General features: G+C 57.4%; 1 protein-coding gene across 1 annotated transcript; it reads left to right on the top strand.

Moving 5' to 3' along the window:
- Nucleotides 1-973: 973 nt before the first annotated feature.
- PPIL2 (peptidylprolyl isomerase like 2) lies at nucleotides 974-24,382 on the top strand (the record flags this gene model as incomplete). Its single annotated transcript, XM_079717079.1, has 20 exons — nucleotides 974-1,005; nucleotides 2,524-2,573; nucleotides 4,827-4,872; nucleotides 6,569-6,631; nucleotides 7,516-7,567; nucleotides 10,192-10,243; nucleotides 13,232-13,323; nucleotides 13,894-13,983; nucleotides 14,816-14,891; nucleotides 15,595-15,755; nucleotides 16,763-16,838; nucleotides 17,288-17,394; nucleotides 17,552-17,641; nucleotides 17,842-17,875; nucleotides 18,404-18,521; nucleotides 22,886-22,942; nucleotides 23,533-23,605; nucleotides 23,714-23,776; nucleotides 23,865-24,004; nucleotides 24,188-24,382. The coding sequence occupies 20 exons, from the start codon at nucleotides 974-976 to the stop codon at nucleotides 24,282-24,284; spliced, it is 1,569 nt and encodes a 522-aa protein (XP_079573205.1). The 3' UTR covers nucleotides 24,285-24,382.
- Nucleotides 24,383-24,603: the final 221 nt, after the last annotated feature.

Here is a 24,603-nt window from a genome sequence, read left to right as displayed (position 1 = left end):
CAAGCAGTTGGGGTCCTGGCCCTTAAGGAGCTTATGTCCCATCCATGTGTGTGTGGTAAGCCAGTACATAGATAAATTAGTACAGGATTACAAATTGTGATAAGCCCTTGTGGGAGCTGAGATCGAGATGTATGGGGTGGCTGGGTGGACAGTGGTACCTTGAGGAGAGTGGACACTAGGGGTAGAAGGGAGTGGAGAATTATGCTTTTACCAGACATGTTAAATTTGAGCTCAGTTGGTACCCAGGTAGAGGTCAGGAGTCAGAAGTGCTGGCCATTTCGTGTTCGGAGACGAGGGATACAGGTGTTTAAAGCCATGACCCTGGGCAAGGTCACCCAGTGCTTGAGTGTAGAGGGAGGTCCAGGGTTCTGCCGGGGCACACAAACGTGGTGGTCCAGCCGAGGGAAGGGTCAGTCAGAAAAGACCGAAGGGATCATCAGGGCTTTGGACCTTCAGGCTTCATGGCCACCGGCCCCTGGGCCGCCCACGAGAGGGGCCTGCAGGCGGTGGGGACCAAATGGGCAGTGAGTGGGCAGACAGCGAATGTGTACGTCGCTTTGAAGGTTTCGGCCTGGTGGGGAGCAGTGATGGGGCCGAGGCTGGGGGTTCTTGGGGCTCCAGGCCTAAGACCTGAGAAACCAGGGAGGGTTTGGGCGGGGATGGCGTTGAGCCGGGGCCGGGCGGGCGAGGCGGTCCAGCTAGAGGCCCCCGGGAAGACGGGGTTTCGAGGCGGAGGGAGCTCAGCTCGGACGTGGCCGAGCCAACCGCGAGCTCAGCCCAGAGACCCAGGGAGCCGCCTGCGCCGGCTGGTCATGCGCTTGGGCACCAGGAACCACAATTCCCGGCGTGCCCAGCGCCCGCTTCCGGGGCGGGTCCGAGAGACCCGGAAGTAGTTACGGAGCTCGGCCGAGAGGGCGCGGTGTGAGTTGTGTGCCGTTGTTTTTCCTCGTTCGCTGGTCGTGCCGCCGCCGCCATGGGGAAGCGACAGCACCAGAAGGACAAGATGTAAGTTGAGCCGCCGCCGGGAGCGGTCCTGTCCGCACTCTGCGCCGCGCCGAGTTCCTCTTGACGTCGCTTCCCCGGAAGCCTCCGCCGGCCCCCGGCGGGGCGGCTCCCTCAGGCGCGGGTCTCCTGGGGTCCCGTCCTCTCGGCCCCTCCGCTCGCCAGCTCTGACCCCGCCGGCTTTCCCCGGGCGCGGTTCTCGCTCCCCAGCCTGCTCACGGGCTACAGCACCTTCCAATTAAACCCACCTGGCACCACCAGCTGCCACCGAGTTTCTTTGATTTTTTTTTTTTATCACAAGAGGAAGATCTGTGTCGACCGGCTGTTTTCTGCTTTCCCTTTAAAACCACTCCAGTCGGGCTCTGCCCGCTGCACTGTTCTTGTCGTGATCCTGTAACTTCCGTGCGTCTCCATCCGGGGGTCAGTCAGTTCTCAGTCCTCATTTTGTTGGGCTTCTCAGCAGAGTAGGACGCGGCTGACCGCCTCTCTCCCTCTGAAGCCCTTGTACGGTGCCTGGGACACCACACTCTGTTTTCAGGCTACCTCAGGGGTCTTTCTTTGTTGGTCTCCTCTGCTGGATCCTCCTCCCCACCGTTCCGGACCTCCTAGGTCTCCTCCCCCAGGCTTCCTCTCCATTTACATCCTGCCCCGGGGGATCTCTCCAGTCTTGCTTAGGACACCTCCACTTGGAGATCCGATGGGCTTCTCGAATTCAGTGTGACCCACGGGGAAACAACTCTTGATTTTCAGCACCTGAGCCTGTTCCTCCCCCATTTTCCCATCTCAGTGGTCACACCGCTCTCCGCTCGGTGGGGTCAGAAGCCCGGGAGTTTCCCTCAGCTCCTTCTGCCTCCTGTCCATCAGTACGTCCTGCTGGCTCTTCCAGGAATTGACCGCTTCTCACTCATCCACCAGTCCTCCCACAGCTGGAGTTGATGCCAGCTCCTTCTTGGACCTTTGTAGTCGCCCTCAGATTGGTTTTCTGCTGCCTATTGCTTGACCCTCTGCACACAGCAGCCAGAGTGATGCTTTGAGGACTTATGCTGAATCAGGGCCCTTGCATCCCGCCTGAAGCAAATCCAGAGTCCTCCCGCGGCCCGCGAGGCCCCTTGTGATACGACCACCACCCGCGTTTCCATCATCAGTGGCCCCGTGCCCCCATGTGCACTCTTTTTCAGTGGCTTTGCCCTTCTTTGGGAACACACTAGATTTTCTTGCCTCAGGGCTTTTATACGTGATTAGTCGGCTTGGTCCCTCTGCCCGGAAAGCTCTCTCCCCAGGTCTTCATGTGGCCAGCTGCTTCTCATTGTTAACCCTGCTATTTGGAGCAGGACCGTTTGGGTTTGCTTACGAGTTTGCATATCCCCGTGTTCTGTTGTGTTTTTCACTATGTGCCTGACACATAGTACGTGTTAAATAAGCATTTTCCGAATGAGTGAAATGATTTCGGTCATCAACTTCTTACTTCCAGCGACTATTCTTTTTATAAAGGGGTGGTAGTAAGATTATCTCTCTGTCCAGGTACATTACCTGTGCTGAATACACTCACTTCTATGGTGGCAAGAAACCAGGTAAGGCATGAAATCCTTCTGTTCCTTTTGGTGTGTGTGGGTATAATTAAGGAATGATGTCTTCACAATGCAGTAAGTGTAAAAATGAACAGTTAATAAGAACATGGAAACTACAGTAGACAAATGGGCTGAGGACACAGTTCACAAAACAGGAAATACACTAAACATAGAAGAAAATGTTTAATATCGGTGGTGATTTTTTTTAACATAGGTTACAATAATATTTTCTCTGTCAAGTTAATAAAGAATACAAAGAACGGGGACTTCCTTGGTGGCACAGTGGTTAAGAAACCGCCTGCCAGTGCAAGTGACATGGGTTCAAGCCCTGGTCCAGGAAGATCCCACATGCCGTGGAGCAACTAAGCCTGTGTGCCACCACTACTGAGCCTGTGCTCTAGAGCCCACGAGCCACAACTCCTGAGCCCCCACGTGTCACAGCTGTTGAAGCCCACGTGCCTAGAGCCTGTGCTCTGCAACAAAGACAAGCCACCGCTATGAGAAGCCCGCTTACTGCAACGAAGAGTAGCCCCTGCTTGCTGCAACTAGAGAAAGCCCGTGTGCAGCAACAAAGACCCAAAGCAGCCAAAAATAAATAAATTTTTAAAAAAAGAATGCAAAGAAAAATAATACCTAAAGCTATCAAGGCTGCAGTCAAAAGAGCACTGTCACGGTCACTGGTGGGAGCAAAACTGGCCCAGCCTCTTGGAAAGCAAAGCCAAGAGGGAGACCCACAGCAGGGGTGTTAGTTAGGGTTGTGGCAGAAACCCACCTGCAGTATGTACTTTTTCCTCTAAGCTCTTTCTTTTTTTTTTTTTTTTAATAAATTTATTTATTTTTGGCTGCGTTGGGTCTTAGTTGCTGCGTGCGGGCTTACTCTAGCTGTGGCGAGCGGGGGTACTCTTTGTTGCAGTGTGTGGGCTTCTCATTGCGGTGGCTTCTCTTGTTGAGGAGCACAGGCTCTAGGCGCGCGGGCTTCAGTAGTTGTGGCTGGGGGGGGGGCTCTAGAGCGCAGGCTCAGTAGTTGTGGCTTGCGGGCTTAGTTGCTCCGCGGCATGTGGGATCTTCCCGGACCAGGGCTGGAACCCGTGTCCCATGCATTGGCAGGCAGATTCTTAACCACTGCGCCACCAGGGAAGCCCTAAGCTCTTTCTTTTTTTTTTTTTTTTTGATTAATTTATTTATTTTTGCTGTGTTGGTTCTTCGCTTCTGTGCGAGGGCTTTCTCCAGTTGTGGCAAGTGGGGGCCACTCTTCATCGCGGTGTGCGGGCCTCTCACTATGGCGACCTCTCTTGTTGCGGAGTACAGCTCCAGACCCGCAGGCTCAGTAGCTGTGGCTCACGGGCCTAGTTGCTCCGCGGCATGTGGGATCTTCCCAGACCAGGGCTCAAACCCGTGTCCCCTGCATTAGCAGGCAGACTCTCAACCACTGCGCCACCAGGGAAGCCCCCCCTAAGCTCTTTCTTGATGTATCCCACGTTTTGGTTCTGTCTAGAGAAAGGTTTTAGTACACAGCAATTTTTGCAGTGGGTAATTTACATCAGCGTTTTCTTTTGTTTCTTTTTCCTCTTTTTTTAATCTTAGCAGGTTTTATTTTTTTATCGACGTATCATTGGCCTATAACACTGAGTGGCTTCCAGGTGCACAATGCAGTGGTCTGATATTTATGTACATTGCAAAACAAAACCCAAAATAGGTCTAGTTACCGTCTGTCACCACACACAACTATTACTATTATTTATTTATTAAAATTTATTTTATTTATTTTTGACTGTGTTGGGTCTTTGTTGCTGCACGTGGGCTTTTTCTAGTTGCAGCAAGCGGGGGCTATTCTTTGTTGCAGTGCGTGGGCTTCTCATTGCAGTGGCTTCTCTTGTTGAGGAGCACGGACTCTAGGTGCATGGGGTTCAGTAGTTGTGGCGCACAGGCTCAGTAGTTGTGTCTCGCGGGCTGTAGAGCACAGGCTCAGTAGTTGTGACGCACGGGCTTCATTGCTCTGCGGCATGTGGGATCTTCCTGGACAAGGCCTCAAACCCGTGTCCCCTGCATTGGTAGGCGGATTCTTAACCACTGAGCCACGAGGGAAGCCCCACACACAATTTTTAAGATATCATTGACTACAGTCTCCATGCTGTGCGTTTCATCCCCGTGACTTACATGCACTTTTTCTTAAAATGTAGTTGACTTGTTGATAGAGCACATGTGTGAAGTTTTTTACAGAGTAAGTCTTCTGTCCTTTATTTTCATTTTACACAGATATCACACAAACAGATTTTCGTCGTCTACCTTTTGACCACTGCAGGTAAGAATTTGGAGAGTTTAACCTTGCCCTCGTGATTGTTCTTGGATACTCAACTGTTTGACAGTGAATCTGATCCCTGGAGATGCAGGTGTAGCTTCTGTCTGCGTTCTCCCACCCGGATCTTCCGTGGACTGGAAGAAGGGACCCAGCAATGGAAAGAAATGATGATGGTTTTCTGCTTGTTCTGTGTCTCCATTTATGTGCATTGTCTTTTAACCTTGTTCTTACCTACAGAGGTAGGTAGGCTCTGTCATCAAGCCTGCCTTACAGTTGAGAGAATCAGTGCTTCGAAGAGTGAGCTCCCTCTCCCAGGTATCCCATCCAGGAAGTGGTCTGACTCTGAGCCCAGGGCTTTCATGCTTTCCTTTTGGTCCAGAGTCTGAGTAGTAACAGCAGCCCCGATAGTTATGATACTGTGGCCCCTCCCCCTTCCCTGAGAATGCAGGTCACTGTGGGGGTGGGGAGGGACCCAGCTGCACAGCCACTTGGATGCCTCTTCCCACGCTCGTTAGACTAATGAACCCCGACACATTGGGGCTTGGGGGGAGTGGGCAGGTCTGGTGGTCCCCATGGGCCTGAGTTTCCCCAAGTTTGAGCCGTGGTCAGCTCTGTCCTGGACACACGTGTCTACACAGCATTCTCCCCACCTTGCTCTCCTCTCTCTCCGACCAAAGTTCTGATTCCATAGGTCAGGGTGAGCCTTGAGAGCTGACCAAGCTCTCCTGGTGATCCCAGCACTGTGGTGAGGCAGGTCAGCTGATACCACGGGGCAGTGAGGGGGCAGGGGAGGCTGAGGGCACAGCCGCTGCATCTGCCCAGGGCTCCCAGGAGGCTCCCCACATGGTGAGTGAGGGCTTCACCTGTTTCACTTGGTCAGGAAGTATGAACAAGTGAGACATCATCAGCTGCATTTCTCACCACCGCCACCAGTTTTGTCATCAGCCTCCTGGAAATGTAGTCTTGTAAATTGGTTCTATGGAAATCTTTGGTTCCCAGTTCTTCCAAGAGGTCTCTGCTCTGTGTCTCGCCCATTTTGTAACTACCTTGGGTTCTGGGTAACACATGCTTTGAGAATGTGCCCTTCAGGCCCTGTTGGGAGAAGACGCATGTTCACTGTCTTGCTGTTTGGAGCTTGCCTTGTTGTTGGGTCCTGCTCTGGTCGGTCCCCAGCAGTACTACTGGGTTAGAGTAGAAGGTTGGGCCAGAGGGGGCGCTGGTGAGGATTCCCCACAAGGGCTCCCTGGGGCAGCATCCGGGGAGGTGATCCTAGTGCTGCCAGGCTGTCCAGGTCCTGGTGCCTGACCTGTGCTGACCGAACTCGTAGGTGACTGATGTACAAACAAGTCATCAAGCCAGGGCTCTTGGTGACTAGTGATGGAGACCCCATGCCAGAAGAAAAGGTTATTGGCTCAAGGAAGTCCACTGGATACCATCCTCCTCCACCTGTGGGCTCTGCTTTTCCTAAGCGGACCCTCCATGAGGCAGGAATATCCATATCCCTGCACTGGAACTTACCCAGGGCTCCCAGGCGTCAGGTCTTGTCTGAGCCACTTACCCACTCCTTGGAAACATGGCGGGAACGGAGCCTGCTGTGCAGCCAGGAGCAGGCAGGGCTCCTCCAGACCATGGTAACCGCCCCCAGAGTCTCCTGGGATGGGATGGGGCAGTGCTCAGCAGTGACCCTGTCCTTCCTCAGTCTCTCTCTACAGCCCTTTGTCTACCCGGTCTGCACCCCTGAAGGCGTCGTCTTTGACTTGCTGTGAGTTTTCCCTTGACTTCTGACTAACAAATGTGGTGAGATTGTTGACACCCACTCAGGAAGGGGCTGTGGGGCCAGCTGGAGTGTTTGGGCTCCAGGCAGTGCTGAGCCTGGACACACCGAGGTCCCAGTAGGCTTGGGAGCCCTGGAAGGGCCTCAGGCATGAGGCGGCAGTGCTGCTGTGACCTCTGCCTGGAGGGGCGTTGGCCTCTCCCCCATGTGGGGGTCCCTAGTGCTCTAATTCTCACCCCATACCTGTTAGAGTGTTAATGAGCTGAATAGCAGAGCCATAGTTTAGGTGCATACTTTTCTAATGCTTCCCTTTGAAGCTTTGTGCTCAGTTTTATGTCCCAACATAAGCCAGCTTCTGTAATTGTCTCATAGTTCAGACTCAGTTTAGAAGATTTGCAAAATACTTCAAAGGAAAAGAGAAAATTGGCCATAATTGCATTGTCCAGGGAAAGCACTGTCAATATCTGTAGTGCTCTTTTTCTGGGAGTGTATTTGTGGTAACCTGTTTGAGATCATACTGTTGAAGATAGTTCAGGATCCATTTTTCACTCAGATGAGAGCTTTTCTCCCCTATGTCATTCAGAATTCTCTGGAAGTGTGATTTTTGATGCTGGCCCAGTATCTCATTGTATGTACGTCTTTTTCTGTTAATGTTGTTTATCCATGTTTATGCATAACTGGAGTAAAAACCCTGAACGTACTTTGAAGCCCATGTAGCCAGAAATATTCCCCCGTTTCCTCTAATGAGGCAAAAAGTGAAGTGGAGTGTAGCCCCTTCCCAGCTCCCCCTGGAGGCAGACCCCCTGCACTGTGGCCCTGTCGCCAGGCTGCACCTGCCCTCCCGCTGACGCACACTGTCCTCTTCCCTTCAGGAACATTGTCCCTTGGCTTAAGAAGTATGGGACCAACCCCAGCAACGGAGAGGTAGGTGGCTGTGCAGGAGCTTTGGTGATGCCGGTGAACACCAGGTGTCAGGTACAGGAACGTGGTGGAGGACCCACACCGGTCCTTTCTGGAGTGTTCCCCACTTGTGTACACGTGTGCAGGCATCTGTCTTACCTCGGTCGTGGATGCAGTCGCTCGGTGACCCCACTGCCCCTTGCTTCCACCCCCGAGGTGTCGGTGCGTTCGGCCCTGCCTGCGTCCGTGGTGGCTGCGTGAGCCCTCCTATGGTGGCACAGTTTGGGGGGGCGTTTGGAGTTCTGCTGTTGCAGATGGTGGTCACACATGCGCTGTACCCCTGGGACTGCTGGACACTGGGGGCTGCGTTTTCAGCTTGGTAGCTTCCAGCAAGTTGCCCCCTGGAGGAGTCGCACTGTTCCAGACTCCCATTAGCGGCGTGTCAAGGGGAGATGCACGTCCTAGACCCTCGGCAGCTCTAGGAGTCACCTGTCTCTTTGGGTGATGTAGCTTGTGGGCACCAGCGTTCTGTGACGTGTACTCTGTGGAGAGTTAGGTTAAGCAGCTGTTGATGTGTCACACGTACAGGTGCAGGAGAGAATCTGGAGTCGAGTTCCAGTATACTTCCCTGCTGGACACACCCCACCCCTCCGCATGCCTTGTTGTAAAGCCCCGGGGCGCCCACTTTCCACTCTTCCCGCTGCTCTCTGTTCACTTCTCAGCTTGCCTTCCCTCTGCCACGTTTATTCGGTTGCACCCATTCACTCACAGAAAGGGGTTAGCCATGTGGCATGAGGCCTGGTGCTGTGAGCAGAGTGGGATGGGATGCTGACCAGAGCAGGATGGGGGACCTGGGGATGTCTGTGGAGCAGTGCTATGGAAGCTGTGACCTGGGGATGAGGGGAGATGGTGGCAGATAGTCTGAGTTACATCGTGGGGGGTCTTGCCAGCCCTGGAGGGAGCCTGGCTTCGTTCTGGATGGGCTGGAGGCCAGATGGGTTAAGCCGTAGCGAGCTGTGATCTGGCCTGTTTGGAAGCCTGGCTCTGGCTGCTGTGTCGGGACCAGACCTCAGGGAGGTGAGGTTGGAAGCAGGGAGGCAGCAGGGGCCGTGTACTTCCTGGGCAAGAGGTGCTGGGTGAGCCTGGGCTAGGGTGCAGGCTGAGGAGGTGCAGTGCAGGGGCTAGAGGTGGGCGAGCAGGGAGGGCGGGGCCTTCTGCAGACCCTGGAAGCCAGGTTGGCTCCCCCAAGGTGTCAGCCTGATGGAAGTCTGGCCTGCGTTGGGGGAGTGGTGGGCAGTGTGGTGACTGGCACTGCGGAGCTGGGAGCTGGGCTGGGTGGTGGTCAGAGCCCTGTCTGCCGGGATGAGGCCTGGTCAGCTCTGTGACAGACCCTGGGGGCCCTGTGGAGAGTGGAGGCTGTCATTGTCATCGTCTTTGGGGAGGCCCAAGAGGATCCGGGTACGGTGAGGCTAGGGGGAGGGAGGGAGGCGGACGAGGGGTGTGAGCAGGGTCCTGGTCACCAGCCTCGGATGTGTGAAGTGTCGTGGGTTCAGTCTTTGCTTAGCTGTGCACTTGTTACCTGTGTTCTGGAGGCGGATGTGTACTCTGGGGCCCTGGGCAGTGGCCTTGTTTTTGGGATGCACCACCTCCCCTGGGATCAGGCTGCGGCTGTGTCGAGGCTGGGACTTGCTCCTCTGTCGGTGGGGGCTGCACTTTGCCGTCGCCCCAGCCCCCTGTGTTTCCTGGTCCACGTCTGGCCCCCCTGTCCTCGGTCTCCTCGGTTACTGTGGACAGCCGCTCCCTGGGTGCTCCCCAGCCCCACAGCACGCCAATCGCCTGCCCCCAGCCATCACCTCTGCTGCGGGTGTCCTGTCAGGGAGTCTGCGGTGTGTCCTTAAGCGGGGCCCGTGCCCCTCCCGGCCTGTGCCAAGAGTCCCCGCGGCCGCGGCCCTGAGGACCGTCCCTGTGGTGTCAGCTGCTGTGAGCTCCTGTCACCTCCCGGGACCCCAGGAGGAGGGTGCTGCATGTGGGTCTCCCTCGGTTGGCTGTGCCTGGGGCGGGCACCCACCATCTGTCCATAGGTGTGTGTGGGCGGGTGGTTGGCTAATGAAGGCAGGGCCGAGGTGACTGTCGGGGAGCGGGCACTGGGCTGGGTGCGGGGACTGTGCCAGGGGAGGGAGGACGTGGGGCAGAACCGGGTTCGGCCCTGGCAGAAGGATGCCCGGCGTCTCCTCCAGGTGGCCCTTGGAGCTGGCCAGCGCTGCACGGCTTGTGCCTCCCCTTCCAGGGTCTGCCCGCTGCCCCCTCGCTTCCTCTGACGGAGGCCGCCGCACTGGGCGGCTTTCCTCCGGCTGCTGGACTTTGCTTTATTGTCCAGGTTCCTGGAGAAGAGGTGAGCTGCAGACGAAGTCCAGAAGTTTTGAGAAAGGATCCCGTCCCATCCCCTCTTGGCATTTGCATGCATTGACTCCTTTTCCCCCACGTTGTAGTGCCCGGTGTTTCTTGGGTCGTCACACAGCAGAACAGCAGGGCAAACGCCTGGGTCCCCACTGCCCAGCTGAGGAGATATTGATTTGGCCAAAAAGTTTGTTCGGATGCCTCTGCCCTTCATGTGAATTACTTGTTATTATTAATTACGCTTCTTTCAGAAACTGGACGGGAGGTCCCTGATCAAGCTGAACTTTGCAAAGAACAGTGAAGGTGAGTAATCCTTTACAGCCAGTTCTAGGATTGGCTTGCAGGACCCGAGGCCCCCGCCTCTCACCAAGTTTTTGTTCCTTTCTGATCAGGCTGGAGGCTTGCTTTTGATTTCTCAAAGGCTAATAATTTTTTCTTAAAGGTCCAGATAGTTTAAAGCTGGGGTGGGGATGAAACCTCAGGCTTGGGGCACTTCTTCCCACAAGGGCACTTGGGCCGTGTGGGCCTCCGGTGGCCTTTGTGGGTCCAGCTGGGCCCCACGGGAGACAGGCCCTGCCTGGCTGTGGCTCTGGTCCAGTCATCGCTGGAGACAAGCTGCTCAGGCTGCGGCCCAGGGCGGGCGGCCGGGCAGTGGGCGTGGGGGGTCTGGCTGATTTGCCAGGTGGCTCTTGGGCTGGTTTCTGCTCGGCACTGGTCATAAAGCCCCAGTCCAGTCCTGGGGTCCTGCTCTGCACCCCTCCACACCCTCCACTGTTCTCATTGGCCAGACGCCTGCACCGAGGCAACCTCCGTGGACACCCACCTTGTTCTCGGTTCTCTGTGGGCCTGGCGCCGTGCCCTGGGCGCGTGTAGGTGCTGTGGTTGAGGTCGGTGTCGGGGCTCGCTGGGCGGGTGGTTCCGGGAGATGCTGGAGCAGCTGAGGCTGGCCTGGCTCCCAGCAGGTGCCAGATGACAGTGAACGAGCAAGCAGGCCTCGGTGGCCGGGAGCACAGCACCCCATGGATGGTCCCTGGGTGCCATGTGGCTCCCTGCTCTGAGAGTGGGTGATTCGGGGAGGCCCTCGGTGTGTCTCCTTCACAAGTGTTTACTGAGCGCCTGCTGTGTGCGGAGAGCAAGACAGGCCGGGTCTCTCCCGGAACAAAAGAGAGGGAGGAAATTGGAAATGAGATCACTGTAGTGTGTCAGGTGCTGCGTGTACCAGGTCAGAGGTAAAGCAGGGTGAGAGAGGGTCACAGGATGACTCGCTGACAGGGTTTGAGTGTAAATCTGGGGGGAGGGGGAGGAATGGCGGGGGAGGGGAGCCCTGTGGGGATATGGAGAGACCATTCCGGGCAGCGGGCTCAGCCTGTGCAAAGGCCCCGAGGCACAGCCAGGAGTCCAGTGTTGCTGCATCAGGGTGAGCGGAGCGGAAGCAGGGTCTGTGGTCCAGAGTCAGGTGGGATGGGGTGCAGAGCAGTCATGCGGGGCCGGGGTGGCCGTGGGAGAGCTAAGAGATTCCAGCAAGAAAGATCTGACCTAACTTTGCCTTTTTAAAAATTTTTACTAACTTTGATCTATTGATTGCCTTTTTTTGGCTTTGTTTTGTCTTTTAGTTGAAATTTTTTTTTTAAATTTATTTTTGGCTGCGTTGGGTCTTCGTTGCTGCGCGTGGGCTTTCTCTAGTTGCGGCAAGCAGGGGCTGCTCTTCGTTGCAGTGTCGGGCTTCTCTTGTTGCAGAGCACGGGCTCTAGGCGCGCGGGCTTCAGTAGTTGTGGCATGCAGGCTTAGTAGTTGTGGCTCGCGGGCTCTAGAACGCAGGCTCAACAGCTGTGGCACACGGGCTTAGTTGCTCCGCGGCATGTGGGATCTTCCTGGACCAGGGATCGAACCCGTGTCCCCTGCATTGGCAGGCAGATTCTTAACCACTGCGCCACCAGGGAAGTCCTTTTTTTTTTTTTTTAAAGAAAGCATTATTTATTTTCTTTCTTTTTTTTTTTTTTTGTTAATCAATTTATCCTTGGCTGCAGTGGGTCTTTGTTGCTGTACGTGGGCTTTCTCTAGTTGCAGCAAGCAGGGGCTACTCTTCATTGCGGTGGGCGTGCTTCTCATTGTGGTGGCTTCTCTTGTTGCGGAGCATGGGCTCTAGGTGTGTGGGCTTCAGTAGTTGCGGCACGTGGGCTCAGTAGTTGTGGCTCACAAGCTCTAGAGCACAGGCTGACTAGTTGTGGCACATGGGCTTAGTTGCTTCACGGCATGTGGGATCTTCCTGGACCAGAGCTCGAACCTGTGTCCCCTGCATTGGCAGGCGGATTCTTAACCACTGCGCCACCAGGGAAGTCCCTAGTTGAAATTTTCAGGGATGTGAAAGTAGAGAGATTTAGGGACTTCGCTGGCAGTCCAGTGGTTGGGACTCTGTGCTTCCACTGTGGGGGGGCCCAGGTTTGATCTCTGGTCTGGGAACTAGGATCCCGTGGTGCGGCCAAAAAAAAAAAGAAAGAAAGAAAGTAGAATTAGTGTGTGACTCCCTGCCCCGTATCCATCCCCAGCTTCAGCTCCCATCCATTGTCAACGTGTCTGATTCTACCTGTGCTCGCATTCTGCACCTACTCAGGTGATTTTAAGCAGATCCCTCACATCATACTATCTCGTGCTTAAGTACTTCAGTGTGCATCTCTAAAAGCTAAAGATTTAAGAAATAATAACTACAATACCATTGTCACATCTAAAAAGTTAGTAGGAATGCCGTAGTATCTTTGACTATCCAGCCAGTGGTTAAGTTTCCAGAATGCTCTCATAATTATTTTTTGTAGTTTTGAAATCAGGATTTTTAGAGTCCATACGATTCAAGGTCTCTCATCTCCAAGTGTTCCCCTTTCTGCAGTGTTCTTGCTGGGACTTGAAGAGGCTCCCTGGCTGCGGGCGGGTGTCGGTGGGGTGGGGCAGGGCACGGAGGGCAGCTGGGGCTGGTTGCAGTAACCCAGGCGAGGGATGCAGGAGGTACGGGGATGGGGCAGCATCTGAAGGACGGGCTACTGGTGGGTGGGCAAGGGTGACAGACGCCTGAGGTGGAGAGGGAGGCCAGGTGGGCTGGGGGCTGACAAGGCCGACTTTGCTGAGGAAGGCCCTGCAGGGGTTGGGTCTTGCAGGATGAATGGGAATTCATGCTCTTGGAGGAGGAGCTTGAGCTGTGGGCTGTCCCTCGGGTCCGCCCTGGGCATGCTGACGCAGGGTTCCACCTCTCCCGCTCTCTGACCTTGGCTCTCTGACCTTGGGCGTGTGCCTCCTCTCCAGGGAAGTACCACTGCCCTGTGCTGTTCACCGTCTTCACCAACAACAGCCACATCGTGGCCATCAGGACCACTGGCAACGTCTACGCTCACGAGGTGGGTCCTTGGGGAGCCCCAGGCCGGCTCATGGGCTGAGAGCCGCCGGCTCATGGGCTGAGAGCCACCGGCGCAGCCAGGAGATGGCAGGGCCTCCTCGTGCCCTCCAGACTAGACCGGGGCAGTTCTGCCCACTGAGCAGGTCCTTGTTCCCTGGTGCCCCCCCACAGGCATCGGCAAAGACCCTGGAGGGACCTCAGCTCCTAGTGCCACCCCAGGGGATCACATGTTGTGGGGGGGGTCCCGATTTCCACACCCACCCTGCTCTGGGCCTGCTTTGGGCTGGGTGCAGATGGCAGGGCTGTGGCCCCGTGATGCGGGAAACCCTCCCTAAGCCTTTTTCACGCCCATCCGTGGAGGTGGCCCCGCGGGGCTCTGGGGTCACGGATTCGGGTGGCTCATTGGGAGACAGATGTGTGACAACAGCAACCTGTCTGGGACACAGGAAGCCCCGCCCCTTGGTGGTACACACTTGTCCCCCGCCTTGGTCCTTTCCCTACCTCTGGGTGGGCTCTGGGCTGCCAGGTCAGGGGGCAGGCAACGTGACAGCAGACTTTCTCCTGGGTTTAGGCTGTGGAGCAGCTAAACATCAAGGCCAAGAACTTCCGAGACCTGCTGACTGACGACCCCTTCTCCCGGCAGGACATCATCACCCTGCAGGTGGGTGTCCCCTTCCCTGCCTGCCCGGGGACCACCCGCCCAGGACCTTGGCTCCTCCTGCCTCAGTGGTCTCGCAGCCCCCTGCCTGCGTAGCTCCCAGCTGTCCCGGCTGTTGGCAGAGCCCCTCCCGCCCTCCCTGCCCTCAGTCACCCTGGGCCTCCACACAGGCAGCCTGCTCAGTCCAGGGCTCACCGCTCCCCTCCGAGGCCGCCCCTGCCGTGTCAGGGCCCTCATCTCTGCCCCCAAAGTCACCTCCACGTCCCGGCAGCCCCGTTGCAGGCCTGAGGGCTGGGGCTGGTGTGCTTGGGACCCAGGAGCGAGTGTAGGGTGTGCCTGTAGGTGTCAGAGCCCCGAGTGAGTTCATGAGAACCCGGCCCTAGAAAATCAGGGTGTCTAGATCCTCCTGTGGCTCATCCCGTTCTAATCAGAGGCCGGTGCCTGGCTCTCCCCAGAGATGGGCTCGCTGTCCCCAGGGCAGACCGTGGGGTCAGTCTGGCAGCCGGGCTGAAGCGGGGCGGCCTGCAGGAGGCCTGGAGGTGGGCACCCCACGTCCCGCGCTAACAGCCAAGGGTGTTCGGCTGTGTGCGAGGAGAAGGGGACGCAGCTGGCTGAGCAGCCATCTGTGCCACTGTCCCCGCCCCACCCCTGCTCGTCACCCTGCGCAGGGCAGAGTCCCTGCTGACCTGCGGTGCCCATGCAGCCCCCAGTCTCTCCCCTCCAGCCTGGTCCCTCTGCCGGTCCACCTGTCCTTTGTTGCCCAGCAGCCACACAGCCCAGGATGGGTCTGGCTGTGGTGCCAGGCTCACTGCCACGTGTGTTCTTTTTGCCATAGGACCCCACCAGTTTGGACAAATTCAATGTCTCCAACTTCTTTCATGTTAAGAATAACATGAAAATAATAGACCCAGGTATGTATGGCCAGGGCTGGCCCGGGTGCCAGGGACTTGGGTAGAAGAGCCTGTGCTCCTGGGTGAAGCCCCCACCTCCCTGGGGCTTGAGCGTCTGGGAGTCTCACCCAGGTTTTCACAGGTCTTGCATTTCCTGAGCCCATGCTCCATTGTTTTGTGCTGGGGTTGGCAGACCACATTGGCCCATGCCTGCCATCGGGGGCCAGACATGTCGGTGCCAGCCGGGCCATCACCATGGTGCCCAGCCTGGCCATCTCCCCGCCACCCCCGCCCCGTAAGGACTTGGCTCTAGGTCTCTCAGAGCTGCTTCCTTTCCCACATGTTCGGGGGCCTGGATGGGCCTTCTCCTCAGAGATTATCTGTGTCCCACCACAGGGATGGGCCATTCGTGCTGGCCGCTGGGTGGGTATGGAGGTCCCATGAAGGGTGGTGAGTGCTCGTGGCCACTGGGTCCTGTGATGCGAGGCTGTGACCCCTGGGGCTGGGGCCGGTCTGGGGACAGGGCAGTGGCCTCGCTCTTTTTCCCCCACTGGCTCCTCGCTGGGTTGTTGTGACCAGGAGGCCGTGACTGTGACAGAGGCTCTGGTCACTTCAGACTCGTGTTCCGGCTGGGGCTCTCAGTGGCTCTGGCCTCCTGTCCCTGTCACAACATCTGGGATGCTGCTGGGTCTCGGCTGCTCAGGGCGACTGCGCTGTTTTGTAGATGAAGAAAAGGCCAAGCAGGACCCATCTTATTATTTGAAAAACACGAACACAGAGACCCGAGAGACGCTGCAGGAGCTCTACAAGGAGTTCAAAGGGGACGAGATGCTGGCAGCCACCATGAAGGTCCCCGAGAAGACAAAGGTTGACAGACTGAATGCTGTGAGTAGGCAGCGGGCCTTGCCGCTGCCCTCTTTGCCGCTCAGGGCACTCCTGGGGACGGGGCTGCACTGAGGCTGGCCCGGCAAGGCTGGGGCCACGGACAGGTGTGGCCGGCCCGGAGCAGATGTGCTAGGTGGACAGCTGTCCGGTAGCTTCAGTGGTTCCTCGCCCCACAGCTGCCTGGGGTATGGGCAGAGTCACTGCCCTGCGAAGCTGGTTACTCGGTGCTCAGAGCAACCTCAGGGGTGCCAAGCTGCTGGAGGGAGGGAGCCAGTGGTATTGGGGGTACCTGGCACCCACCCTCACCTTCTTGTCCCACACAGCCCACGGTTGTTCCTGGGACCCCCAGTTGGCAGTGAGGGCACCAGGGTTTGCACCCTGGCTTGTCAAGCCCCAAAGCTGCCCCTCCCCTATTCAGGCAGGACCTGGTGAGCTGGGGCTGGGGGACCCTGGTGGGGGGACCTCTGAGGTGCCCCCGTAAAGAACTGTCCAGAAAACTAAGCGTGCTAAAAGAAGAAGGTTTGTTGTTTATAATCTAATCCCACCTCTAACACGATGGTTCTTAGCATTTTGGTGTATTTCTTTCTCATGGGAAGAAACTTTTTTGTCTTTCTGTTTAGAAGGAAAAAAATCGTTTATTGAGGCTTATTTTTTCCTGTAGGGACTTAACACATTTAAAAAGAAGCTCAAGTTCTTGGTGCTCTGAACCCCAGAGATGCCCAGGCTCTGCCTGGTGTGTTTTTCTGGGTTTCACTTAACGTGAGAGCTTTGGCAGGGGGGCCTTCAGCCCAGTTGAGGCCCGTGGGCTGCTGGTTCACTGTGCCTCTGCTTCCTGGGCCCTCGGGGAGAGGCTAGTGTGGGCTGGGCTGTCCTGTCCCCCTTGGTAGGCCCCTGCAGGCGCCTGTGGGTGGTGGTCAGGGACACCTTCCTGGAGGAGAGGCACCGAGCAGGGCCTGAGCAGCGGGGTGGCCTCCCGGGGCTGAGGAGCCAGCGTGGTTTCTTGGCAGGCCCACTATTCCACCGGGAAGGTCAGCGCCTCCTTCACCTCCACTGCCATGGTTCCCGAGACCACGCATGAAGCAGGTAGTGGCCTTTGTCTCCACCGCCAGCGTTAACAGCAGCCAAGGGTGGGGTGCCCTCGTCCGTGCCCTTCTCAGCGCCGCTCTGTCGCGCCTGGGCTTTGTGGGCTCGTGGGCAACTCAGGAGTGGCCAGGCACAGCCCCTTTTGAAAGTGGGCTTGTGCTTGGGATAGGGGCAGCTGTCCAGGGGACTCCCTGGTGGTGGGAGGCCCTCCCCATGCTGGGGCCACCCCACCTCAGGCTCCAGCCCGAGTCCCACCTTGGCGTTGCCCCCAAGCCCCTTTCCTTTCCTGTTCTTGGCTGGTCGGGCCCCCCTCCCCCCTCCCCCCTCCCCCCAGCCCTCCCCTCCCCACATCGAGGAGCTGTCAGGCCCCGCTGCCCCACCCTCCCCAATGCCCCTGGGGGCTCCGGGCCACGGGCAGGCAGGCAGGCAGCTCAGGCCTTTGCTTGCAGCTGCCATTGATGAGGACGTGCTGCGCTACCAGTTCGTGAAGAAGAAGGGCTACGTGCGGCTGCACACCAACTTGGGTGACCTCAACCTGGAGCTGCACTGCGACCTGGTGGGTGAGGTGGCCGCCTGCGAGTGCCTGGCTGCTGGGCCTCGCAAGTCCTTCCTCACTGTCGGGGCCACCTTCCACTGCCCAAGGGCCCTGGGGGTCCTCGGGACCCTTCCCTGGCTGCCATGTGCCTCAGGGAAGCACCTTGCCTTTTTTGTAGACGCCAAAAACCTGTGAGAACTTCATCAAGCTTTGCAAGAAGCGGTACTACGATGGCACCCTCTTCCACAGGTCCATCCGCAACTTTGTGGTGAGTGCCGTGCGCCGGCCTCCCAGTGCCCACGTGCGGAGCCCTGCAGTGACCCATGTGTACCCGGGGGCCAGCTGGCCACACCAGGCCTCTCGGGGGTGAACCAGGAGGGCCCCATTCTCACCAGGAGCAGCTGGGGGGGCGGGCACGGGGGCTGAGGCTCATGGGCACGGCTTCTCACTGGCTGGTTCTTCCTGCAGATACAGGGAGGTGACCCCACGGGCACAGGCACAGGTAGGTGCTCGTGCTGGGCCCCTGGGAGCTCTGGCTGTGCAGCGGGCTCTGAGGGCAGGGGTGTGGGGACTCTGCTAGCCCCACGTGCTGTTTCCTCGTTCCAAGGTGGTTGTGAGCCCTCAGCCACAGACGAAGGGTTGGGGGCACATTACCTCCCGCTGGGCCTCCAGGGGCACCCTCTCTGCCCACAGACCAAGGGGGCCCACAGTGGGCGGAGGTTGGGCCCCACCCTGGACGCTGCCCCTCCAAAGCCCCCCTTAGCCTGCCAGCTGCTTGGGCCAGCTCATCCCTCACCCTGTGTGGTGTGAGCAGGAACCACCTGTCTCCTTGGCACTTTACTCCCTGTTCTGCGGGCCGGGCCCTAACCAGGGGCTCTGAGGGCCCTGGGGCTGCGGGGGTGTCCTGCGGGGAGTTGGTAATGAGGACCCCAGGGATTGCGCACGGGTTTTTGAGCTGGGCCGCGTCCCAAGAGCTGTGCTCAGCTGGGACCTGGTCATTCTTGCTGCCATGTGCCCCCTCCTCCTCCAGGGGGGGAATCGTACTGGGGAAAGCCCTTCCAAGATGAGTTCCGGCCCAACCTCTCGCACACGGGCCGCGGCGTCCTCAGCATGGCCAACTCGGGGCCCAACACCAACAAGTCTCAGTTGTGAGTCAATGGGCAGCCATGGGAGGGGCCCGGGGAGGGGGTGGCTCCTGCAGGTTCTCCATGAGCCTCGCCCTACATATTGTGCCCCCCACCCCGAATCCAATCCAGAAAGTGTGGGGACATGCGCAGACCTGCCTGAGCGCTGGGCGTGTACACCTGCACATAAGACGAGTCAGCCGGCAACCCCACGCCTCGTGGTGGTGCCTGCGACAGGCCAGGGCAGCACCAGATGAGAGTGTGGATGTGGATGCCCGGCCGGGGGGCGGAGACCCAGTGAGGGGTCGGAAATTCTGTGAGTGTTTCGGCGTTAGATGCCCAGGACACCCACCTTGGTCCTAGTAGGTCTAAGTTTTGGTGCTGAGAGGGTGAGAACAGGCTAGACGTTCAGGCTTGGGTGGCCTGTGTCCAAGTGTCTGGGGGGTGGGGGCCTCCAGGAGCAGTGGAAGGTGGGGGGCGGCGCAGGGGAGCTGCAGGGCCGCAGAGGAGAGTGTTTCCCCAGGAGCCACACGCTGCCTGCGGAGGTTGGTTTGGGCCACATGGCCACTGATGGCACGTCGAGGACCGTTTGGGTGGCGGCTCGCATGCACGTTTGCTGGCTTCACCTGCAGAGCCGCCTGGCTTGGTGGAATGGGGCCCCAGGTGGAGTGTTTCTCTCCCGCTCAGCCTTCTCTAGGAGCTTGATGAGTTCATCTACGTTTCTTCATTTATGATTCTTAAAAATCTTTAATTTTTTACCTGTGTTCCAGATATTTTCCCAGACTTTAAAAATTTTGTGGAAAGGTGGCACATGTTTTTACATCTCTCCTGTGGCATTTCCACTTGTGCTTAAGGAGTCCCCAGTGCCATCGTGCATGTGTCTTGGGGAAGTTGTGGAAGGCTTTGGTTTTGGGATCTCGCTGGTGATTGTGTGTGACGTGGGCACAGTGTTTGTTTCCTCCCAGTTGTGCTGGTGTCACTCAGAGCAGTCCCCTCCCCAGGTGGATGGTAGCCTTGCTGGCGACTGAACAGTCAGGATGCCCATCACAGTCTGTCAGGTGGCTAGTTGGCACCCCGGCGATCGCGGGCACCGGTGGAGTGGGGAGGGGCCCCCGAAGGGCGGAACACACCCTCCTGCCTGATGGGTGGTCCCGTCTTAGGTGACTCATTCCCAGTGATTTCCCTGCTCATCCTCCAGCGGAGCCCCTGAGAGAGCTTCCCACAGAGAAGGCACTTCCCGCCAGCCATGAGGGCCTCGGGTCGTCCTCCTCGTGCCCCGGCACTTGGCACCTTCCTGTGGGAATTGGCTCTCACTCTGTTTGTTGTTCCTTCTGCCGACGTTACACTTAACCTGCTCACGCTAGCTCCGCCCTGGGCTCTGTAGTGAGTTCCAGAAGGAGGTCCACCCTCACTGTCTGTTTGCACGTTGCTTTGGCTTTGATTGCTTATTCTCTAATCTGGACTTTATTCTAATTGGAGCGAGGTGACGTGTTTTTTATTTATTTAATTAAAAAAATTTTTTGTGACGTGTGTTTTAGAACAACGGACGTGCGTGGGGTAGTTTCCATCTAAGGATGTGCCTTGACTTCTCCTTGGATGTCTTCTATCTTCTAATGCGATTTTACAGTTTCTTCACATGGGTCCTTTGCCTTCCTGGATAAAGCTATTCCTTAAGGATTTTGTAGTTTGTGATATTTTTGCAAACAGATTTTTTTTCCCTAATTCTGGGTGGTTATTGTTCATGTAGCGAAAAACTATTGTTTAGGCACTTTATCAAATTCTCTTATATTTCCAGTAGTTGTTTACTGAAACTGTCTTAGGCTTCGTAGACATTCACGTTATCAGCTTGAGGGGATGTCCTCTCCTTCCTGGTGCAAACATGGTCCCCTCACCGTCGGGCTGTGCGGGGGAGGACATGGGCTCTGTTGCGTCACCCAATCAGGTTTGCTGTTGGGCCTACTTTTTCAGGCGAGGTTGCTGAGTTTGCAGATGCTTTCCTGTAGCGTCTGTCCCTGTAGCGTATGCTGTTTTTCTCCCGGAGGCTGTGGGCCAGCCTTTCTGCTGTGTCCGTGTGTCTGTCCTGGCCAAGATTGTAGACTGCTGCTCCCTCCACATGGGGGCTGGCCTGGGTCATCTGCGCTGGTTTGATGGGGTCCGAGTACCGTGGGCGCTGCCCATGGGGCGAGGTGGCCAGCGCCTTCTGGTGGGACAGCTGAGCAGCTTTGGAGGCGAGGCAGCTGTTGTGACCTTGCTGGGCAGGGACGGCCGCAGAGCGTCCTGCTGACCCTCAGGTGGGCTTTGCTGCTCTGGCCAAGCACTGATTCACATTGTGCCAGGATGGGACTCACCCATCCTCTGGATTCTCAGCCTGTGTCCATGCATCCCCCCCTCTCCCCATCCCTGACCACATCTGTGTCCGTTCTTCCTCAGGGCTTACAAGGGTTGTTTGCTGTCACCTTCTCTGTAGTTATTTTCAGTTTCTACCTCGAATTGCTTCTTCCTGGTTTCTGTTCTCTCCTTTCTTATTTTCGTGTCTCTCCCCCTGCAGCCTCGGCCTGTGCGTCCCCCGCCCAACTGCTTGCTGGTGGCTGGTGGTTCCGTCTGTCTCATCCTGGCAGGGCTATGTGGCGGGTTTCTTAGCCCCACAGGGCTGGGTGGGTGCTCTGCGTGCTGTTGGCAGGGCCGGTGGTGTCACCTTTTTTTTATTATTTCCGACTCTGCTTAAATAGCCGGTAAAACCGCTGCTGGATTGGTGGCGGTTTTCTCTTTTTATTTCTAATATTATCGGGTGTTTTGTCTTTTCAAAGAGCTAACTTTAGACTTTATTTCCTTTCTGTTATGTCTTGGTCTCCCTTTTGTTGGTTTTCTGTTTTCCTCCTGTTACTTCAGGTTTATTCCATTCTCTCTTGAGTTTCTTTAACTGTGTTAGAAGTGAGAATAGGAGACCTGCCTGGCGGCCGGAGCTCCGGGATGCACAATTCCGCGATTTTCGACGTCTGGCAGCCCGATGGGCTTGGAAGGGGTGCGCTCCCTGGGCGGCTGCTGACGCGTGTTGATGGAGCTCGGTCCCACATGGGCTGTGGGGATGTGGGAGCATTGCTGCACTCCTCTGGGGACTGCTCCGTGTTGCGACCATCACCACACTTCCTGCCTCTATCCCTTCTGTCTGCTTCCGTCCTTCTGCTTTTAGCCTTGTAGATTGTTTTGTGTTTTTTTTTTGCGGTACGCGGGCCTCTCACCGTTGTGGCCTCTCCCGTTGCGGAGCACAGGCTCCGGACGCGCAGGCTCAGCGGCCATGGCTCATGGGCCCAGCCACTCCGTGGCACGTGGGATCTTCCCGGACCGGGGCACGAACCCGTATCCCCTGCATCGGCAGGCGGACTCTCAACCACTGCGCCACCAGGGAAGCCCAGCCTTGTAGATTCTTGAAGTCTTAAAGCAGTATCTTACACAGCACACACCTAGATCTTGGTTTATTTTAATTCAGCCTAAGTGTGTATTTAACTTTCCAGTCACTGTGCTGCTTCTGGTGATCTGTTTTCTACTTCGCCTTTTCTTCTATTTCTTTTTGTTTCCTTCTTTTCGCTCTCTCCTGGTTTAGAACTTAGACGTTTTCCTTGTGGCTTCATGTCACGAAGTACATCCATCTAATGTCTGAAGTTACTGGTTAGCGCCCTTCCCCCCCACCTCAGTCAACCCGCCGGCTCTCACATCTGTGTCCTCGGGGAGTTTAATTTGCCCTTTAAAAAATTTTTTTAAATTTATTTTTGGCTGTGTTGGGTCTTCGTTGCTGCATGCGGACTTTCTCTCTAGTTGCAGCGAGTGGGGGCTACTCTTTGTTGCGGTGCAGTGGCTTCTCTTGTTGCGGAGCACGGGCTCTAGGCGCACGGGCTTCAGTAGTTGTGGCACGTGGGCTTCAGTGGCTGTTGCTTCTGGGCTCTAGAGTGCAGGCTCAGTAGTTGTGGTGCACGGGCTTAGTTGCTCCATGGCATGTGGGATCCTCCCGGACCAGGGCTTGAACCTGTGTCCCCTGCATTGGCGGATGGATTCTCAACCACTGCATCACCAGGGAAGCCCCCTAATTTGCCCATTTTTATACCAAATTAGACGTGAAGATTTTTGAGGTTGGTCCTTGTGTCCCTTTCCCGCGTGTGTCTGTGTCCAGACCCCTTCCTGCTCGTCGCCTCCTTTCTTCCGGGCTACAGTCTGTGGTCCTGTAGTCAGTGTCTTGATGGGACAGGCTGTGGGCACAGCATTGGCCCAGGAGGAGGTTGGCGGCGGTCAGGCCTGGAGGCAGAGCCCCTACCCCTTCCTGGGCGGCCTGGTAGGAGGCCGAGGCAGGCAGGTGGGGAGGCGCAGGCTCTCCCTGACCATCCCTCTTTCCCCAGCTTCATCACCTTCCGCTCCTGCGCTTACCTGGACAAGAAGCACACCATCTTCGGGCGGTAAGGAGCTGCACGTGAGGTCTGAGTGTCGGGTTGGGCGGCTACCTTCCCCTGGGCTGGGCCTGCTCCCACTTGCCCCGTCTGTGTCTCTGCACAAGTGGGGGCTTGGGGCTTCTCTGGGGGGGGATGGGGATGGGCAGGGAGTTGGGCCCTCTGGACCTGAGACCCGCCCCAGCGCCCTGCCTGACCCCCTCAGGCTCTCCCCCTTGAATGGTCCCAAATCTTAAAGCTGGGCCACATCCTGTCTCTCTCCCCATCTCCTGTCTGGGGCTTGGCACCCATCCTGTGAAGGCTCAGATGATATTTCCAGCTCTGTGGCTTCATGGTCTCTGCCACACCCCCGCTCTGGTCATAGCACAAAATCAGCTACAGATATTATGAGGGTGGATGGGTCCCGATCAATCTTTGTTGACAGAGCTGGCAGCCAGCTGGACTTGGGCACCAGCTGGGCCCGGGGACCCTGCCCCTCATCTCTGGGTCCTACTGGCTCGTTCTGGAGCCACTCTGTGCCCCTGGCCTGCGCAGGGACATGGCCTTTGGGGGTGCCCTGCCCTGGGCACATTCTCAGGTGCCCTATCACTCTGCTGCAGGGTTGTTGGAGGCTTTGACACACTGACGGCCATGGAGAATGTGGAGAGTGACCCCAAAACTGACCGCCCTAAGGTATGTGCCCGGGAGCGTGGGGGCTGCTCCTCAGGCTTGGCACTGGGCGGGCCCTAGGCGGGCTGGGGGCCTGCGCCGGCTCTGCTCACCCCCTCCCGCCCCCACCAGGAGGAGATTCGCATGGACTCCACCACAGTGTTTGTGGACCCCTACGAGGAAGCCGACGCCAAGGTGAGGGGGGCACTCGGGGCCCGTTCTGTCCCCAGGAGCCCCACCCGGCCCAAGGGCTCCAGGCCAGACACTCCCCTGCCTGCCACAGATCGCGGAGGAGCGGGAGAAGACGCGGCTGGAGGCAGCGGCCCTGGAGAGCACAGCCAAGACCAGCCAGCCCCAGCAGGGGAGCCAGGGCCCCCAGACGTATCGCCGGGGGGTGGGCAAGTACATCAGCCCGGTGGTCACGTGAGTCTCCATGGTGCTCTCCCTGCACTTACCGCCGGGGAGTGGGCAGCCAGGGGCAGGGGATCCTGTCATGAGCTGGCTGCTGGGGGCGCCTTGGTGCAGGGTGAAGGAGGGGGAGTCGGGGCTCCCAGCTCAGGGCCTGGTACTCACACAGCAGCTCTCGTCTGCTGCTTCTCTCCCCAGGAAACGGGTAGCAGAGGAAGAACCCTCCACCAGTGCAGCTGTCCCTGTGGCCAAGAAAAAGCCCAGCCGAGGTTTTGGGGACTTCAGCTCGTGGTAGCAGCAGGCTGGCCGCCCTGGATTCTGGTAGGGACTTGGACTGTGTCCCCTGAGTTGTCTGCCCTTTGAGCTGCGACTCAATAAAGCTCTGGTCTATTGGCCTGGGTCCTCTTTCCTGGCCTTGGGAGTCCACGGGCCACCTCTTCTCTCCCTGGGTAGGACGGCCTGGCCCTGTCTCCACGTCTGTTCCTCTGCCTCAGTCAGGAGGGTGAAGCCAGCTGGCTCCCGCTGTTGGCAAAGGGCGAGCAGAGGCCCTGGGACCTGGTGTCCGTCGTCCCCCCACCCCCTGCCAACTACTCTCCAGCCTCAGGGCCTGGCCT

This window comes from Hyperoodon ampullatus, assembly GCF_949752795.1.
Source record: "Hyperoodon ampullatus genome assembly, chromosome: 13".
Classification (NCBI taxonomy): domain Eukaryota; kingdom Metazoa; phylum Chordata; class Mammalia; order Artiodactyla; family Ziphiidae; genus Hyperoodon; species Hyperoodon ampullatus.
This window is presented reverse-complemented; position numbering and strand designations above follow the sequence as displayed.